The sequence below is a fragment of the Sceloporus undulatus genome, chromosome 1 (assembly GCF_019175285.1).
Source record: "Sceloporus undulatus isolate JIND9_A2432 ecotype Alabama chromosome 1, SceUnd_v1.1, whole genome shotgun sequence".
NCBI lineage: Eukaryota > Metazoa > Chordata > Lepidosauria > Squamata > Phrynosomatidae > Sceloporus > Sceloporus undulatus.
The window spans coordinates 203,483,904-203,504,943 of record NC_056522.1 but is presented as its reverse complement, the minus strand read 5'-3'; the positions used below and the strand labels follow the sequence as shown (position 1 = coordinate 203,504,943).

Below are 21,040 nucleotides of genomic sequence, written 5' to 3'. Positions count from 1 at the left end.
GATCTTTCTTTTAGTGAGTGGTTTTACAAATGCAGGAGGCATTTCATTTCCTTTTGGTTCCAATGCTTCACAGGGTGTACCAAACATTTCCGCACGGAGCTCCTCCAGAGAAGAGCTTCTTTGTTGCAAAAGAAAGCCAGTAGGTGTTCTATAACCCTCTGCTGGAGTAGTTGCCCTCATTGGACTTCCAGGAGACGGTGTAGAGTACCGTTCTTCTGAAGGCGTGGAATACCGTTCCTCTGAAGGTGTAGAGTACCGTTCCTCTGAAGGTGTGGAATACCGTTCCTCTGAAGGTGTGGAATACCGTTCCTCTGAGGGTGTAGAATACCGTTCTGGGGTGCCCACTGGTGTGTGATAAGCGGCCATGGAGGATTCAAAATTGTCCACTGATGATGGTGGTGTGTAGAATCCTTCAGATTCTACCATTTCATCTCCACTCATGCTATCAATATCAATAGACATTTCTGACTCAGGAGAAAAAGGTCGAGTCAGTTCTTGCTGTTGGTTGTAATATTCATAAACAGTGCTAAACGTAACATCTTCAACCTCCATAGATGTGATAGACCCCTCCCTGGTCAGAGTCTTTGATGAGCTGTCTCTAGTATCTGGAATTTCCTGTTTGCCAGCAACCAGCAAATACTTTGCAAGAGAAAAATCTGTGCCATCAGGAGGAGGCATATTTAATTCTTTACTCTGAAGGGTAGTTACTTCAGTTACATCTTCCTTTAGGTTTCCTAGAGAACTGGTAAATTCACTAGTCTCCTGTTGTTTTTCAAGTTGGGGTTGTGTACTAAACTCTTGTTTTTTAAGATGACTTAAATCTCCTGTTTCTCCTTCCTGGTTTACATATGAGTCATTTTTCAAAGCTAAAAGGATCTGGGCCAACGAGGGTTCTTTGTCTAAAGTATCTAATGGCCCTTGAACAATAGAATGCTGCTCCTCAGGGATTACTTGGGTATCACTTCCTTCAAGTGCAGAGTTTCTCATTTCTTTGATAAAGGAAGATTTAATGAGATGTGATCTTTCTTCCTCTGTTTCATCAACACTTTGAGATACCATCTCAGAAACTGATTTTTTCAGATCAGATATGAAGCTATCAGCTCCTGGAGCTACAATCCCTACAGAGTTACTATGTTCTGGGATACCAGTTTCTTTCACTACATTTTGAAAATACTGACTGAGCGGGGTGGGTTCTGGCTGTCCCCATATAAAGGCTTCATCTGGCATCTTAAGCACTTCCTCCTCAGAAACCTTTCTCTGGGACTCAAGGTGCTGTTTTACAGGAGAGTCTACTTGATCATAAGTACCAGTGCTTTCTAGAGCCTTCTTGAGTAGCTCTGCGGCTGACAAATCTGCTTCTGCTTGCAATTCTTGTTCTGGGGAATTCTCTCCCTCCACCCGTGTCTTATAGCTCTGACGAAGTTGTTCACTCAAGGAAATTTCCTTTTCGAACACATTTGCACTTTGGAGTTGTTTTACAAAACTCTCTGTTTCTGTATCCATCATCTCAAAAGCAGACTTCAGATTAAAAGAACACTCTTCTTTTTGTAATGTTTCAGTTAGTTTGAATGAAAACTCTTTTGATACAGAAGCAGCATGTGCTTTTAGGCTGAACATTGGCTCTTGTGTTTCTAGCTTGTCCTGTTGGGACAAAGTGTCTTCTTTGAGGCTAATGCTTTCATTTAAGGCTTTGGTTTGATTAGAAATATCTTCAACAGGAATAAACTGCTGATCTTGTAAGGCCTCGGTTCCCAGAGAAGCAGAATGCAAGAATTTGAGATATATTTCCTCCTGCAGTGGCTTCTCTTCTTGCAGTTGATCAACATTTTCTACATTCAGAAAGGCTAATTTGAAATTAATCTCTTGATTTTCTGGGGGAGCACATTCATGAACATTTTCTTTTTCCATTATGGGCATGTTAGCCTCTGTTTCAACTTGCATTTCTTCAGAAGCAGAAGAGAGTTTTTTGAAATATATTTCCTCTGGCTGCACAGAGTCTTGAAGTTGACTGTTTGATTCTATATCTGAGTAAGCTTGTTTTAAATTAAATATTTCGCTATTGGGGGGTAATGAATGTTGTTGTGCATTATCTCCTTCCATCACTTTAGCAAAAACCTGATTTACAGTTTCCTCTGAGAGTGACAAACTTTTTTGTTCATTTGTAGTGAAGTCAACTTCCATGCTTTCAGCATGGGAATATTCACTTTTAACATGTTTTTCACAAACAAGTTCTACATCTGAGTAAACAGAAACAGGACATTCATCCTTTGTATGCAGATGTTCTTGCTGAAGACTAAGTTGATCTTGAACAACATCTTCTGTAGCATGTTTCGGGGATATTATATCTTCCTTGATCCTATATTCCACATGCTCACTGTCTTGGGAAAATGCTTGACTGAAAACTATTTCTTGCTCTAGAAATAATGAGGGCTTTTGTGCAATTTCCAGGCTTGAGGCTGCATCTAGTTGTGTTCCTTCAGAAGCAGAATATAGAGATTTAGCAATTGCATCTTCCTGGTTTTGACTAACGTTTTCTACCTGTGCACAAAGTTCCTTTAAATCAAACTTCTCTTCCTCCATAGCTTTCCTTTCTTTGTAGATGTCCCTACTATTATAAACCATTGATGTGTCTGCCTCATTACTACTTATTGTTTTGTCTGTGTTGGCTTCTTTTCCTTCAACGTGTGAAATATCTTTGACAACAGTTTCCTCCTGCTTTTCAACAACCATTTCCGTATCAAAAGGAGTGAGATGTAAATTTAATTCTTTCTTCTCATAGCTTAATATATCTTCTTGAGCATGGTTCACTTTCTTTTCATGTTCACGCTCATTAGAAATATACTGAGTAGAATAGTTGTTTTGTTCTAGAGCTGATATATTTGTTTGTGCTGATTCTGTGATCTTGTTGGTATTAGCTTCTATTATTTCAGAAACAACTTTTTCTTTGACATATGTGTCCTCTGATTTGGGTTTGTTTTGTTCTTTCTCAATTTTTTCTGTATATGAATGGACTGTTTTTTCATCAAGTGAAATATTAATTGCATCAACAACTGAATATAGATCAGTGGGCTCCTGAGCTTCAGTTTGCTCTTGAATATGTTTCTCTATATTTTCTCCAATAGAAATATTTTGTTTGAAATCACATACAAGTTCAGGTAGGTCTGACTTTGCATTTCCTGTGAAATCTTCAATCAAATATATTTCTTTCTCTTTTTCATCCCCAAAGCTAGGTATATTTTCCTTGTGGTTCAAAATATCTAGCTTTTCTGACTGAGGTGTGCTTAGGAATTCATCAGGCATACTTTTTAAGCATGAAATACCAGCCTCTTCTTTAGCTGATATATCTTGAGAATTCATGCTAAACATGTGAGCAAAGCATTGATCTTTCTGACGGCTATCATTGTCTTCTTGCACTGCTTTTAGTACAGGGCTGGAAAAGTTGGGATCAACGGATGCCTTGGCGCTTAGTTCCTGCTCAGAAATGGAAATTTGTTCTTTTACTTCATTGAATTGTATCTCTGTGATGTCAACTGAAGACATTTCTTCATTTGATGTACTTTGAGTTGGTACATATTGACAACTCACTAAATCTGGATGTTCTTCTGTGAATTCCTGATCCTTTGCTTCTGCAGACTCCTTTGTTTCCTTATCAGAATGTATGCTTGATTCACTCTGGCCAGTTACAGAACCAAGCTCAGTAAAACTAAGGTCTTTAGAAATCTTTTGCATTTTCTCTAACACAGTGACATTATCTTCTATGTGCTTGACTTCATAATCTACATCATGACATATCGAAGTGCCTTCTAAAGTAACAGACACTTCTCTTTCTGTATGGCTCTCCATAACCTTTCCAAGTTGGCTGCTTGCTGACATTTCTACAGCAGTACATTTGTGTATGCTTTCCACTTTAACTTTCTCTTGCTCAAGAGATGTGTCTCTTAACTCATTTACAAAGGGAGTGTCCAGTCCTGAAAAAATGGCTACTTTTGGTTCCTCTGTCTCTGACATTGTGCCTGTACATACTTCTTTTTGACCCTGGATCAGGAAATCAGAACTTTCACTTTCATCAGCAAGTAAGGACTGCATTATATCATTTAGATAACTAGGTAAGCAGGATTCCCTTTCCTTGGATGATATACTTGTTTCATCTTCTGTGAAGCCTAGTGTACTATCACTGTGGAACTGCTGGCTTACACAGTGTATCTTCTCATTAATATTGCTTTCCATTTGTCCTACTGAAGATTCAAAATTATCTTCTTGATGTTCTTTTTCAGTCTGTTCCCGGGTCTCTTTAACATGGCTTTGGAGAGCTTTGAGACCAATTTGTTCTATGCCGTTAGAAATTATTTCTACAATAGGATAGACAGAGACGTCACAAGCAGTTTCTACTGCACCAGCTTTGTTTTCAGCAACACATTTGTATGTACCAGCATCAGATATGGAAATCTTGCAAATACGCAATCTATAAATACCATCGTCTTCCTCAATGCAAAAAAATTCAGTGGGAATCAAAAGTCTATCATTCTGAAACCATGTTACAACTGGCAGAGGTTCTGCATATATTAGGCATTCTAGAACAATGGAATCCCCTTCTGTACACCTAATATGTTGTTGAAGCTCTTTTATGATTTGGGGAGATTCATGAATCACATCAAATGAAAATTTAAATTTGTGCTTTACTCCTGCAGACGTTTGTTCTTCAGAGGGCTCTTCAGGCACAACCTCAATACGCTGAATTACTTCTTTAATTTCTTCATCTTGTTCTGGAGTTGGGGTTGGAGCAGTTATTTTGATTTCTACAGGAAGTGAAAGCAAATCAGGTTCTGGAATGCAAGGTCTAGGAAAATTAACTTGCGGAAGCAAGAGAGTAGCTCTGCTATCAGTGCTTACAATGGTGTCAACTTTTTTAATACTGTCAAATGCCAAACTTAGTTCTTCCTCCTCTTCTGTATAGTCTGGTGATACCTCAATTTTACAAGCAGTGAGTGCCTCAGATTCAGCCATTTCTTTTACTTTCACCTTTAGCATGCCTGATGTTGTAGCCGTTCCATGCTGGTTAAATATCACACATGTAATGGTCCCTTCCTGATCATGGCCAGTGGCAGAGAATGTCAAAGTAGAATGATTTTCTTTGGTGTTAATGACACATTCACTGCTACGTGGTAGTGGTTTGTCATTGTTATACCAAACGACTGTGACATGTGGAGAACATTGGAAATCACAACTAAAAACACAGCTTTCACCTTCATTTACCTCTTGAGATTCAATTTCCTTAATGAAGAAAGGGGGGTATGGCTCCAGATATTTTGAAGCAGGACTCTCCAGTTTAACAGTATGTTCCATTATCTCAGTATTGACTTCAGTGACCTTGGGCAATATGACCTCTTTGGTTTCAAGGGAGTATTCATGTACTGAAGATGTAGTTTCTACACTTTTGCCCATTCCTTTATGCTCAGAAATAAGAGTAGGTTCATTAACATTAAATGTGATTGTATTAGACATCATGGTTTCAGGTTTTTTTGTCTCACTGACATCTTCACTGAAAAGTACATAGACCAGGGGTGATGGGTTTTTCTTTACCACCTTTGTTTCCTTGAAGTCTTCAGTCTGTTCCTTTTTGTCCATCCTTACTTCTACTGATTTGCTTTGAGCACGAGTAGTGCCCATCCATCTCATGTTCCCAGTTGTCTGTAGAGCTTGTTCCACAACCTGTTGCTCACATATTCCTTTAAAAGGCATTATTTTTTGTGTCTGGAACACTTCTTTCTTGTTGCTTCTGTCAGCTAACTCTTGGGGAATCTTAGAAGTCTCAGAAAGACCCAGAATTCGTTCCATTCTAATCTGAAATTCTTCTGATGTTCTCTCAAGCCCCCTGTTAGAACTTGCTATGGTTGTTGCTTCAGTGTCTGACATTGTAGGTAATATGGCCTTTTCATTGATTTGCTCTATGGTCTGGAAACCAGATCTCTTTGTCTCTACCTGAGATGCTACAGAGACTTGATTAGCTGACAGGCCACTCTTTTCCCTAACCCCTACAATTTTCACAGATGCAAGCTTCACCTCGGCTGTTCCTTGTGATAAAGACATTTTTTTCTTTTCTAGTATAGTTTTCCTTGCCTGTCGAAGACGCTGCAATTTTAGTTTTATTTCTTCATCAAGCAAAGCCTCTTTTTCACTTTCTCCTCTAACAAAACGCTGGTTTCTTACCCGATCTTTGTCATATACAAATTCTTGTTTTAAGGAGGGGATACTTTCAAAGCTTATGGTCCTAACCATTCCCTTTGTAGGGGACAAAGCTGTCAATGCTTTCTCAGTTTCCTGCCTTTTATCAAATGGCGAACCAATACACCTCAAGTCAACCTTAAGCCGGTCATCTTTTCTTTTCTGAACCATGCGTTCTATGTGCTCACGGGTATGCTCTGATCTTTTTAGAAACTCTAGATATTTAGCATTTTGCTTCTCACCATGTGCTACCAACAATGATGCTGTGGACTCAGCTGAGCCCTCACTGTTAATAGCAAAAACCTTATAGCTTCCTGAGTCCCTCTCCTGAACTTCTTTAACCTCTAGGCTGGAGCTGTGCATATCCAGGCAGCTCTCAGTCTTTACTACTCTTCGGAGACTTTTGGGAATTTGCCTATTGTTATGAAACCATGTAATTTGGGGAAAAGGATAGGCAATTAATTTGCATTGAAAAACAACTGGTTCTCCCATCAAAACAGACCTATACTTTAACTTTTGTGTGAAAGAAGGTTTCATTTTTTCAGTACAGGAACGCATGGCTGAGATTCTACACATCGGATCAGATGGAGATCCTTGGCTCAGAAGATCTTCAGAATCAGTGAAAGCATCTTGTCCAGCTGCTCGTTTTTCTGTATATTCTGGCTCTTCACCAAAGAACAATTCTGGAAGAGAATAGCATTATATTACAGCATACTCTGCAGTTTTCATCCCATATTAAAATAAAAAATGAAAAGGAATGATATAGCTATAAATAAAATTAAATAATGGGCATGCTACAGATTCATCACAAATCCATAAAAAAAAATTCACTCACCATATTTGTTCGAATAAACGCAACGCCTTGCTCTGTTTTAAAGATTCTGACACGAAAATCGTTCGTTGTCGGTTCGTTCTTCCAACTGTGGAAATTTCTTCATCAACAAGCAAAAATGAATCTCGAAATGACATGTTCTTGTGAATGCATGTTTTAACTGCCTGAAAAGCTTTCTATTTTTATTTTGTGCATTTTTTTTTCTTTTTTTGCTTGCAAAGGGGTTGGGGAAATCTTACCTGACTTGCAGACAGTAGAATAAACGCCCTTTCTGATCCCTTTGATTGTGGGTTAAAATGGTCAAACAATTGAAAAGATGGTTTTTCAAAGATATGAAAAAAATGTAAAGTGTAAGTAATTTGCTAAAATGAAATGAGAAGGCGTTTATTCGAACTAATACAGCTGCTAACCTCACAGTGTTATGCAAAATAAGAAAAATAAAGCAAGCAGCATGGACCAACTATGCTATCTGCAAGCCAGTGTAAGAAATTTATTAGGGAGAATTAATCTCATATTCATGAAATGGGAGGGCACAGTGGAACTGATCACCATCCAATCTTGCATAAAATCACTTCTTAAACATATGCCACCCCACATTTGTTGACCAACTAATTAATGTTATAGTACTCAGGAATTGTGAAACTATTTTCAGAAATACAGTCTAATTTTAAGTGCCCCATGCATTAGAAATAGGTATATGAAAGAAAAGCTTTTGCAACCAGCTGCACAGCATGTAGTGAAAGTACAGACAGCAAATCTTAAAAAATTGAAGTTTTAAAAGTACTTTAAAACTTGTAACTTGAAATGCAGGTTATCCTTAGCATGTTTAAAAACAAAACAAAACAAAACAAAACATGCAGCATATTCAAATATGCTTTAGAATATGTTTTGCTTTTTCCGTCATACAGATAGGCTTATCAAATAGGTACTGGTTCTTTATGCTAAACATTTGTTTCAGGATAACATTCATTTTAGACTGTACCTTTAACTTCCATTTCAATTTGCTGCTCTATCTTCTCCTGAAGAACTTTTTCTAAGGCTGTAATAAAAATAGAGAGTTGATTAACAGAAGTGAAACTGAATATTGGGAGAACAAATCATTAACTTATAATGCATTTATAGAAAAATTCACACAAACATACATACATATACATGCCAGGATATGCCTGATAAGTCTAAAATGCTAAGTGGGAGGACGATTAGCTACTGTCTATTTTTTTCCCCACAGCATTTTAAAAAGGGCATCACCTAATTTTTTATTGGTTGTAATTCAACATGCCTTTAACATGCCTTTATTGTGAGAACAACAAATATCCACAGTTGTTCCATTTATCATGTACTGTGGACTGAATAGGTTTCAATGCAACGATGGTATGCAGGAGGAAGTTGTACATGGAAGGAACATGCAGTTGCCAACCTGTCACTCTCAGATGTGTGCTGCACTCGGCTTGTCCTGCAGAATTAACTATTCTGCACTTGTATATACCCCTCTGATTCTCATTAACTTTCAGTAACTTTAAACTGCACAGCGGGCCATCGTGCCTTAAAGAGCATAATGCAGATTCCTCAACTATTAGCTGGTTATACAGCCAGATGATACAAGGTGTAGGTACACCCTTGATTACACAGAACAGTGAGACATCCTCTCCTTCTTTTACAAAAGTTTCTGGGGGAAGAGTTTCAAGGAAGACTGGTACTGTGGCACCAGTGTCTATGATGTCTTCACATGGCACAACATCAGGGTAATAGTCTCTGATCCTTAGTTTCTCCGTGTCTTGTATTCTTTCAGTTGAAGATATTGTCGTGCTTGTTGTTTCAGTGGAAGACGATTCTTGTTTGTATTCATAGGCTGATTTAATCTGAGACTCTTTGACTGTTTTTATGCTTTTAGTATCTGATTCAAGGGTAATTTTTGTTACTGTTCTGGCTTGTGCTTCTTTAGCTAGGTAAGAATAAAGTTAGGATAAGATTAGATGTTTTGCAGCAATCAAAATCTATACTTAGAAAAATAAATAAATCAATAAAGCCATTAGTATGGTAAAAGAATGTTCAGCAGGTTAGTGCAGGAACAATAGAATATTAAGTCTTTTACTATTTTCTTCCACATTGAGGGCTCTATTCATGCTAGCCTAACTGTCAGTTGTAATTGCAGCCATAGGATTCATGCCACTAACTTAGTATTAGAAATAGTCCATACTAATTATAACAAGGCATCTTCAGTTTGACTCAAGATTTGTTCCTCGCAGCCGAGGAGGCAGGTGCAGATTCAGTATTTTTCAATGCTGTGCCAAAAAGTCAAGAAATCCACCTCTTTGATAAAAGCAATGTAAATGGAGCAAAATGTGCTGGCACTGTTTTGGCTTCAAGCTGATGTTTCTGTTCTTCTAAGCATGGATTTATTTAGGTGCTATGAGTAAATAGTAGGAAAACTGAAAGGCATTTTTACAGAAGAAAATTCTCATTCTTACAGAAGAAAAATCAATCTTCAGACGCAAAGGAATGATGCAGGTGGAGACATTTCCCATAGTTTTAAGGCAATAAGTAAAGTGCAGAGGTAATGGAGATCCAGCAATATAAGGCATGGCATAGTTTGTACCACCGTTGTCTGATTTGCAACAGAATAGAAAGGAAAGCTAGCATGTGAGTTGAACTGTGCTAAAGTTTACAAAATGATATGATAAATTGAAAATGTATCACAATGTGAAGTTTTGAATTGGAAAGAAATTTGTATAAGGCATTAATATGAAAAGCTTTCTTCTTTGTCTTCTTTTTAGCAAGCTGTGTATTATCATACTTTAGTGGATGACTGCATGAATGACATAATGTCTGTTTAATAAACTGGAATACCCTAGGATAACAATGCAAGAATGGAAAAGAAAATTGCTGGGCTCACATTTCTGCATGAAAATATTCATTTCACATCTTTCAAGACTGGCAATAGAGCAATACATGCATTGCTTCCAAAATCCCTTCAGTGCCAGTGTTTGGGATTCATTTCAGTGAAGAGAAAATACATACACAACCATGTGTACATTTGAAACATCTGTACGACTAAAATGTCTGTATGTAAAAAATTTACAAAAATAGGCCAAAGTCAGTAGGGTAGATGCAAAAAATTAAACATAATGAAAAGAAAAGAAAAAGAGGAAAAGAAGGAACGGAAAAGAAAAAAAAAGAGGAAAAAGAGGCATACGGTACTTGAGAAAAAAATGCATAGAGAATCTGTCCATTTTCAGGGAAAATATGCTCCCAATTATGCACAGATTTCCATGCAGAAAGGAAAAATGTCTCAAAATCCAATAGGGAACTAGGCTGGGCAAGTAAAGCCAGTGGGATTCTGAGAGAACTCAACAAAAATGAACAGACTGGGATATCCTACATCTTCTCTCTGACCCAATAGATACACTCAAATCACTTTAGAATTTTTCTACAAACTAAGGGCTAGTACAGATGGGCACTTTGCGGCGTCCTCACCATGAACTAGGGCTAGATGAGGCTGGGCATTTACATAGCCAGTAGCCTTAATACACAAAGAGGTTGCCATCATGGCTCGCTCCCATATACATGGGCAGCTCCATGATGGTGCAAGCATGGTGCAGCGTCCAAACAGCTCTGGCCAGAAATGATGTGACTAATGCAAAGACTAATGCAATAAATGTTTTGCTCCCTAAATACCAATGTAACATGTTGGGAAGAGGCACAAAACTCACTTTAAAAGCAAATTACATAGATTACCTCAGAATAGAGTAATTTATGAATAGAGCTCTAAATGTAGAGAGAGGAAAGTTGGGACCAAAAATTATGATTCCAAAGTAAATTCCAGTACTGAAGCCATAGGCAATGATGATGAGAATGAAATGAGATAAGTCACACAATGTTAAAAATCACCTTCCACAGTTAGTATAGCAGATGTAGTTACTTCTCCATAGTCGTTACGAACAGTACAGCTGTACAATCCTTGATCTAAAAGCTGGACATTAACAATGGTGAGGAAAAGAACACTTCCATTTTGTGATAGCTTCATTCGTTCAGATTCTTGTATTGTTTCTCCTTCATGGGACCACAGAATTACAGAAAAGTTCTCGCTTTCCAAAGCACACATAAACTGAGCGGTATCACCACATCTCACGGTAAGGTCATGAAGTCTCAGAAGAATCGTTGGGGGAATTTCCCTTGGCACTTGGATTGAGGTCACACAAATCTTGGTACTTTCTGACTTCTGTGTAATGGCACGAAGAGTCTCTGCTTGCTTCATAGTTGTCGTTCCAGCAACGTGTTCAAAGGACTGCACAACTGTTTCTTTTGATGGCTCTTGCATAGATTTGATTTCTTTTATATAAACTTTGGTTTCCTTCTTTGCAAAAGGGGAAGCAATATGTACTTCTGATTTTGCCTGGACAGACTCTCTTACATCTTTCCCAGAACTTTGCCTATCTAAGGCTTGCACTGTGTAATCAAGTAACAAAACATATGATTAATACCTAATGCACTTCAGTGGGCCTACTTAAAAACAAAATTATAGATTATAGATGAGGACAACGTAATGCATCATCTTCCCCTGAAAGCCTAGCATGCCAGGTGCATTCATTAAAGGCACCCTCAGTGGTCAACATAAAGAAAACCCAACCACAATAATGGATGAAAGATGGAGTGAGCTCATGTGGTGATGTATGGTAGACATTTGCCTCCTCTTTTCCTTGTGACTTTCTGCAGCAATTTAAAAAATAACTGTGACACCCTGACAGAATATTTGTTATATCCTGTTAGGAGCCCTCATTTATCCCTTTAAAACCGAGTAGAGCAAACCTCAGAGAATGCTATCAACCGCCAACAATTCACTGCCCTGAAGTGTGCATTTGTAGCTAGGATGCAAAGTCTAAATTATGACGTGACAACCGGAAAGTACAAGAAAAAAGAGTGATTTATTTGGTTACTAGTAGAACTATCAACATTAGTGATGGTACAGCTATTTCTAAAGAAGTGTGAAATGAGGAAAAGGAGGTCATTAGTCATAGTGTAGAAAAGTGTGGTTTTATGCAACAAACTGAATCCCTAGGAACAAAAAAGGGGGCTTTACCTTCAGCAGTCACTGTAAGTGTAGCTGTACAAGTTGCATCTCCAGCACTGTTTCTAGCTTTGCAAGAGTATTGCCCAGCATGTTGTGAGAAAGCATCTACTATAATCAATATGGCTGTGCCTGTAGACTCATCAAAATGGAAAACTATGTCTTTGGCTGGCAACATTAGCTGTTGATTATGAAACCAGTGGATTTCTGGTTTCGGCATGGCAGAAACCCTGGCTTGGAATCTGACTGTTTCCCCGCTGCATACTCTACAGCTCGAAATAGGCTGGATAAAGATGGGCCTTTGGCCAACGGGTTCCTTCTTAATGGAAACAGATGAAGAAACATGCCTTTGGGAATATGAGGTAACTTCTTCAACCTTAAGCCCTGAAAAGAAGCATGCCCAACTTTAATGTCTTAGCCTGCACATTAGTCAGCATTCTCTTACTCTTCCTTCCCCTAGTGGAAGCAAGTGAAATAGGAAAAAATACTCAGATGATCAGAATTATGCTTTTTTCAGCTTATGCTTCAAATTTGAATATTGATTTCCTTTAACAAACATTCAGTTTTGAACTGGCAAAATATCAATTAGAATCTTAGGGTTTGAGATATGCTTTAGATATCAAATCAATCTAGAAGCATTGCCCAGAGAAACAGGAGAAAGGAACAGAAAGGGAGGGACTAAATATAAAGTTAGGGGATGAGTCTTCCTTTTATAGTGTGTTGGGCTGTTAATGTGTGCATTTGTGTACAACAGAAGATTCCTTTCTCATTTCAGTGTAAAATATAGTCCTCTTTCATACAAAAATTAAATTTCAGCAATTTTGACGCCTAATTATTTTATACGTTTATCATATTAAGACAACTTGACCAGATCCAAAGAATTAATGTAAAGTATGCCACGTGAAGTATTTGAATAGTGCATTGCAATGCAGGATTCCATGGCATACCTGGGCTGCTTCAGGAATTTGATGTTTGATTTTTCTACAGGAAACGACCTTTTCTGTTGACTAATTAATGGGTCAAATCTTAGCTATTCCAAAGATTTCATTTTCCTTTGTTGTATCACAGTTCTTGGCATTTTAAATATATGCAAATGTAAAAATATTTAGATTATATTTTTAAAGAAAATACACATTTAAACATATATTCAAATATGTATTTTAAGAGGATTTTATAAAAATGCACATTGAAGTGGCAAGTGAATGAATTATGAGTGAAAATGTGCAAAAGCACAGAAACAGATAGATTGGACTATCTCTGTGCCACATCACAGACTTTTCCCCCAAGCCTTCAACTAGATCATATGGTAAAGCTGCAATTAAAATGAATCCTACAGTTGCTACTTTTCCTAGCCCAGTATGATAGATTAAAGCAATACTCTTGTTGTAATATTATTTTGTAGTAAGATTCTCATTTCAATGTGAGGAAACTCACTATCTGCTAATTACACACTTTGTATTACTAAATCTTACAGAAGAGGAGTCCCCGGACTCCTGGGTTTTAGTGATGACAGCCACTGGTGATATGCACTCTGCCATATCTTTTTGGCTTCAATATCGAAAGTGCAGGGCCACAACTCCAGCATGAACAGGGATACGCCTGTAACATAAACATGACCACCAAATCCTGTACAGTTCTTAAAATCCAGACTTTCCCCTTCTCCCAATTAAATAATCCATTTGCAGAATGACAACCCAATTGTGAGAATTCTTTTGTTAGAAAGGACTTTTCCCTCCAGCCTTTTTTTTTTTTTTTGGTGCGTGCTGAATGCTCAATGGAAAAAAAATGAAAGGGTGAAAGGTATACAACACTGGGACAATGTACAGTTACCTTGTGTTGAATTTGTACTGTGGAGACCAAATGGACACTGGCAACATCAGACAATGGGACTGATTATTTGAGTTAAAAAACACACTGACATGATGGACAACATGTAGGTTTATGGGATAGAATTAATATTAAAACACATGCAGATTTGAACTGTTTTTGGTTAGGCACCACACTGTACCTTCCAGCTTCAGCGTAGCTGTACTGGACACCTGGCCTACAGAATTGCTGGCAACAAAGGTGTAAATTCCTTCATCCTCTGGATAAGCTTCTGCAATTTCCAGTTGGAAAGTATCTTCAAACTGAGTCATCCTAAAGAAGCGGGAGGGCTTGATCTCTTTGTCTTTGCAATACCAAGCTATTTTGAGGTCTGCCAAAGTAGAAAAAAAAACCACATTTAAAAAAAAAAGAAGGATGCATTTTTGTTTTTATAGTATTACTCTCCATTAACAATTTTATGAAGAATTTGAGAATTTGGTCATATTTCTCAGAAGTCAAGCAACATGCCAAGTCCTTACTAGGGTTTCCTTCCTCTCCTCTCTTCTTTAGCCTGACTATTCTTTGAAACCACATAGCCAGGCCTAGATATGCCTGACAAATCCTGTTTCCAGTTCTCTTGAGATTTAGAACTCTCACGAGATATCAGCATGTGATCTGGAGTGATAGCTGCTCCAGATCATAGCCAAAGTCTCACAATGGACAATGTCTTCACTTGACTTTGTTCCAGCCTAGGATTTTCAGCACAATCAGATCCCTCCAGTCTCTTTTCACCCTTTCTAATATCAGCCAATGATGTTGATCAGGCAGAGGACAAACTACACAGAAAAAGATCTAGTTATAATGTTACAGGGGGTGGCATGTGTTAATCTTCCCATTTTGTATAAAAAAATGAACCTAAGCATTTTTTTTCTTTTGTCTATCTAACCTCCATTACATCCAGAATTTTAGTAGCATGAAAAATGAACAATTCTAAGAGTCATAGTATTTTTGTGGAGAATGTTCCCCACTCTCTAGAGCTTTAGGAATTTGAGAAGAGAGGGAGAGAAAAGGAGCTCACAGACATCTGACTCATGAGACAAATATAGAAGAGAACTCTATGTAAAGAGAGGCTGCCCCACTCTCTTCTTGTTATGGAAAACTTCATTTATGCAGTGCAATTGGAGCTTCTGCATTGTATGCTGTAGCCACTGGATCTGGGCAGATGCGAAAGAAAGACAAAGATGTGAGGAATGTAAGATCTTAGAAAAGGGTAAGATACTGGCAACTACACTCAGTAATTACAAGGAAGCTCCATCCATTTCAAAAGAATTTACTTCTAACTAGCATCAATCTCACTTTCAAACAATGACTGAAAAGAAGTTTTGGGTAATATTATCTATACTCAATAGCAGTGTTGGCATAGGTCTTTGTCATGGTGAGGGCAGGTGGTTGGGAGGCAAGGGGTATTTGAGCACAAGAAGGGGACGCCTGTCATTTGGCAGTGTGTGTGTGATGGTATTTAATAACTTCTTGTAATTCTTTAACAATAGGTAACTGATCAAGAAAATTCCACCTGCACTAGATGTTAGCTTTGTACTATTGCAAAAGGTTGTACAGTGGACCCTTGTTATACACTGGAGTTTGGTTCCAAGATCCCCCATGTATAACAAAATCCATGTATGCTCAAGTCCCATTAAATATAATGATATAGCAAAATGGTGTCCCTTATAAAAATGGAAAATCAAGGTTTGATATTTGAAATTTATACTTTTTTTGAACATTTTCGAACCGTGTATGCTTGAATAAGTGTATAAATATCTGTGTATAAGAAGGGCTGACTGTATTGTGAAATAGTGTTGATGTAAGGGTTTACTAGATAGGCAGCTAGACCAAAAGATTTGAAATTAGTGGTATTTTTCTAGCTTTCAATTGATATCTACATTTTGTAAAATGTATATTGTATTACAGCATTCAGTTACAGTAAATGTAAAATAGATGTTCTGAATTTGTAATAAACATTTTTTTAAAATGCTAAATGTACCCAATACAGAGCTATGGAAAACGAACACATAAAACAGATCTTGCCATTCTTGTAAAACAGTGCATTTCCCTACTAACAATAGTTTCATGCTGTATGTGTGGGATATGCAAATAGATTTATAAACAATGCAACAAGAGTAGGAGTGCCAAAGAACAACTCCTCATGCTCTGTTTTCTAAATATATCTATTATCTCAGCCATTACCATGCACATCAAAATTGTATATGTACTCATGTGAGCATATATACAAACATTACTGTGACATGCCTTGCACAGCTGTAATCAATATTATGCCAATATTTTCAGTGTAAACTCCTACATGCTTTCTTTTTTTAAAAAAAATATTAAAAAGAGATGTCCCCCCCTGAAGTTATTGAAAACAGATCATTGGGGGAATGGGAGACCTGTGCACATACTCTCTCATATCTCTATCTGGCCCTTTCTGTACCTCTCTCACTATTTCTCTTTCTTTCTTTCTTTCTCCCTCCTTTTCTCTCTCTATCTCAGTTGTTCTTGTTATTGGTGCTTTAAGCAAGAGTTGTGTGCTGCCTTCAAGTATGCAAACAAACATTGTTGGATTTTCTAGCCATTGTATCACAGGTAAGAAAAAACTGTCTGGGCAAAAAGGACATTGAGAAACTGGAGCGTGTCCAAAGAAGAGCGACTAAAATGGTGAAGGGTCTGGAAACCATGAAGCCCTATGAGGAAAGACTTAGGGAGCTGGGGATGTTTAGCCTGGAGAAGAGAAGGTTAAGAGGTGATGTGATAGCCCTGTTTAAATATTTGAAGGGATGTCATATTGCAGAGGGAGAAAGCTTTTTCTGCTGCTCCAGAGACTAGGACCCAGAACAATGGATGCAAGCACCAGGGAAAAAAGATACAGTACCACTTAAACCTTAGGAGGATCTTCCTGACAGTCAGGGCTGTTCGACAGTGGAACACACTCTTTCCTCAGAGTGTAGTTGGGTCTCCTTCCTTGGAGGTCTTTAAGCAGAGACTGGATGGCCATCTGTCGGGAATGCTTTGATTGAGATTTCCTGCATGGCAGGGGTTGGACTGGGAGGCCCTTGTGGTCTCTTCCAACTCTATGATTCAATAATTCTATGATTCTATGATTCTAATTCTGTATTCCATTCTTGCTGTAAACCTTGTATGTCACATTTATTTAGAAATAACAGAAATTTATATATATATACATTGTTGGTATGGGTACTTCATTGGCCACAATTAATGTCTTTAATCTGGATTGCAGCAAATGTTTCAGTTGTAGATATTGCCATTTAGTTGATAAAGGTAGTTTAAACTGCACTTGCAAAAATTAAAAAGACAACTGATTTAAAGTAACAACCCCATATCTAGGCCACACCTTCCATAAAAATAGTTTCTTACCAGTTTTCAAATCTACATCTAACAACGCTTGCAACATTTGGAAAGAATGATGTATAGATGAAATTTACAAATGGATTCATATTTGGATAATTGGTCAGGTTTTATAGAAACTTACTATTAATGTGTTTATTTTTCTCCCTTTTGTATTTTTTATTTCCCTGCTTTTATTATACTGGAACACAATTCTGTGTAACTGAGATCTCTTTTGAATGTAAGTAAATTTTACTTTTATTTTTTTAATTATGCCAAAAAAAAAAAGGGGGGGGGAATGGAGAAAAGCATGGTTCTCCTGAGCCCTATCAGAATTCATAGTAGATCACTGCTACATCTCTGGTGCAAAATGGACTCTATATAAGGGGTTTTAAAAGCTGAGTTTCTGGAAATGCTCCCTTTGAAACTAAATGCACTTGTATAGTTCAAGCATTAACTCTTCATTTCGATTTTTATTTGTTGCTATATCTAATCCAAAGCTCTCTCTCTCTCTTTCTCGATCTGTCATCTTCTAATATAATTTATATATAATTAAATAAATTAAATCAAACTAATTAAATTTAGTAAATGTCTAAATTTATTAAAGTGATTTATTTAATTAATTTATAGAATTTAATCAATCAGACTACAATAGAATATGCTGTAATATAATGTATAATACAGAAATATAAATACTTTTTCATAATGAAATAGCTAAAGCATGGGCAGATTTCTCATCTTGGCACACATACTTGGTAGTTGAGCATAGTTACTCAAATGCAAAGAATAAAGTGGGAACTGATAGTCACAAAAATTGGAAGTTTAATTAAATAGAATTGTTTTCATGGCAATGCTGAGACAATAGGTGATATTAGAGGTATTGTTCATTTTTCATGCTAGTTTAACACAGCACTCATTCCCTCATCATATTAGATATTCTTAAAGATTCTGATACATCACTGCACTGACATATTTTCAAATGTCAAAAACTAGGAAAGCCTAGAAAGATGGAATTTTGAATTTAAAAGAGCAGAAGTTATTGAGCCTATGACTGCCTTTTTACTGTTGGGAACTGTATAAAGGAGTCTTGGGTGCTGGGAATATAGTACTATTATCTCATACTCTTCTACTTGGCTAGCACTACAGAAATATATACTGTACAGTCATACATGTGACGGCCTGTGCCTGGTTACAGGAAACCCGGCTTCTGATGTGTACCAGTTGATCAAGGAGTACAAAAGCTTTATATGATGTTGTTAAACTAACCTGTCCCTGTAACTCTGCACTGAAAGTAAGTGGACTGTCCCTCAGAGGTAATAGCATCACGGAGTGGTGTGATAATGGTAGGTGGGTAAATTGGCACTTCTACATCAGGAGAAACAACTTCTGGGACTAAGGGAAAAAAGACCAAAAAAGTGATTATTAGCCTTCATGGAAGAGCACACGTCACAAAATATTGACAATGCCATTTAAAAAAAAAATGCTTGAGAGAGCTGGGAGAGCTTGCCTTCCACCAACAGGGATGCTGAAGAAGTGGCAACCCCATAGTCGTTCTTGGCTTCAATGGTGTAAACAGCAGCATCTTCAGGGAACGTCTCAATTAGCAACAGAGTATATTCTTGAGCATCATGGAGGAATTTGACTTTAAAGCCTGGAGAAAGAGGCTGTTCATCTTTGTACCATGAGATCTTTGGTGCAGGCCTCCCTGACACTACAGCACAGAAACGAGCTGGCTTCCCAGACTCTACAGTGGCTGGCTGAAGTTCCTTGACAATCTCAGGTGGCTCAGGAGCTGTAAATTAAAAGTAAACAAAAACTCAAACATTTTCTACAAATATTCATTCAATTTTTATCTTCCTTGAACAAAACCAGTCTGTTAAGTAGGTATAGCTCATGTGACAGAAGGGCAATGGAATTAGATCTAGATTCAAGAGCACCCATTTCTAATTGTAGCTCAGCAACAAAGCTCAAGAGGAAGACAGGAGTAATGTGTGAAGAATCGATTTACACATGTATATTAATTACATGGGCTACAAGGGGAGATTGCAGATTTGAACTCTCCCCATATTAAAAACATCTCAAATACAGAAAATAAGGGGGGAAAACTTGGCCAGAATTCTTTCCCTGCATGATGGTTTTCAATGGGTGAGGGAATTTGGAAATGTGATGAACCCAAGAAATGAATGAAGCAGGAAACAGAAAGCAATGATTAACGCTAGAAAAAAATGCCCCCTACCCACTTTGCCTGGTTTTGTTCTGGAATGACACACACTCTTATTTCCCTGATCTGACCTCTGTGTTTATGTGTGTGCATTATGTGCCTTCAAGTCAACTCTGACTTAGGGAGTTCTTATCCTAGAGTTTTCTTTGCAAGATTTTTTCAAAGGAGGTTTGCCACTGCTTTTGTTTTAGGCTGAGTGAGGGTGACTTGCTTAAGGTCACCCAGCAAGTTTCCATAGCTGAGCAGGGATTCAGACCTTGGTCTTCCAGAATCCTAGCTCAACTTTCAAACTTCTAGCTCATTGTTGTTGTTGTTAACTGCCCTTGAGTCGATCTCTATCTATGGTGACCCAGTGGATGAGACATCTCCAAGACTCAAAGTCCTTCACTGCTCCACTTAATTCCTGCTCATACCCATCACCACCTTAAATAGAGTCCATCAATCTTACAAATAGCCTTCCTCTCTTTCTACTTCCCTCTACCTTACCCAACATTATTATATTTTCCAATGAGTCATGTCTTCTCATGATGTGTCCACAGTACAACAGCCTAAGCTTTTTCATCTTAGCATCAAGGGAGATTTCTGGTTTAATCTGCTTTGTGACACATTTGTTTGTCTTTTAGGCTGTTTATGGAATTCTAAGCACTCTTTTCCAACACCACATCTTGAATAAATTGATTTTCTTCCTATCCTCTTTCTTAACTGTCTAGCGCTCACATCCATACATGATAATAGGGAATACAATGGCTTGTATGATTCTAATTTCTGTGCTCAGTTGTATATCTTTGCATTTTAGGATTTTTTCTAATTCTTTCATAGCCACCCTCCCCATTCTTAATCTTCTGATTTCCTGGCTGCAGTCCCCATTCCTATCAATGTATGTTCTCAGGTATGAGAATTCTTTTACTATTTCTATTTCTTCATTGTCTGGGTTTAATTTGTGTAGATTCACCATGTTCATTATTTTTGTTTTATGTTCAGTTGCTATTGCACTTTCTTTCTTGATCCTCCTTAGGAATTATTCCAGGTCTGTGAGGTTTTATGTTAATATTACAGTGTCGTTTCCATATCTTACATTGTTAATATTCCTTCCTCCTATTTTTACTCCTCCTTCTTCTGTGCCCAAGCCTGCTTTCCTTACAATATGTTCTGCATATAGGTTGAACAGGTAGGGTGATAAGATGCAGTCTTTGCTAATTAGGAACCATTCTGTTTTCCATATTCTGTTGTGACAGTAGCCTCTTGCCCTAAGTCAGCCTTTCTCAAATAGTGGGGCGGGCCCCCCAGGGGGGGTGTGAGGCTCCGTAAAGGGGGGCGCGAGGCTCTGTTATGCAGAGGTGTACTTATAGCAATTTTATAGACAAATGATACTATTTACAGTCGGGCGGGGGGCACGAAATGTTTTCTTCTTCCTAGGGGGGGCATGACAGAAAATAATTGAGAAGCACTGCCCTAAGTACATATTTCTCATCAGCACTGTTGGATGTTTTGATAC

General features: G+C 37.7%; 1 protein-coding gene across 1 annotated transcript in view; it reads right to left on the bottom strand.

The window, feature by feature from the left end:
• Positions 1 to 21,040, bottom strand: part of TTN (titin) — a 333,475-nt gene that overhangs the window by 245,058 nt on the left and 67,377 nt on the right. The window contains 4 exon segments of the mRNA XM_042444851.1: positions 8,037 to 8,093; positions 14,128 to 14,316; positions 18,591 to 18,716; positions 18,832 to 19,116. Coding sequence (XP_042300785.1) covers positions 8,037 to 8,093; positions 14,128 to 14,316; positions 18,591 to 18,716; positions 18,832 to 19,116 — 657 coding nt within the window.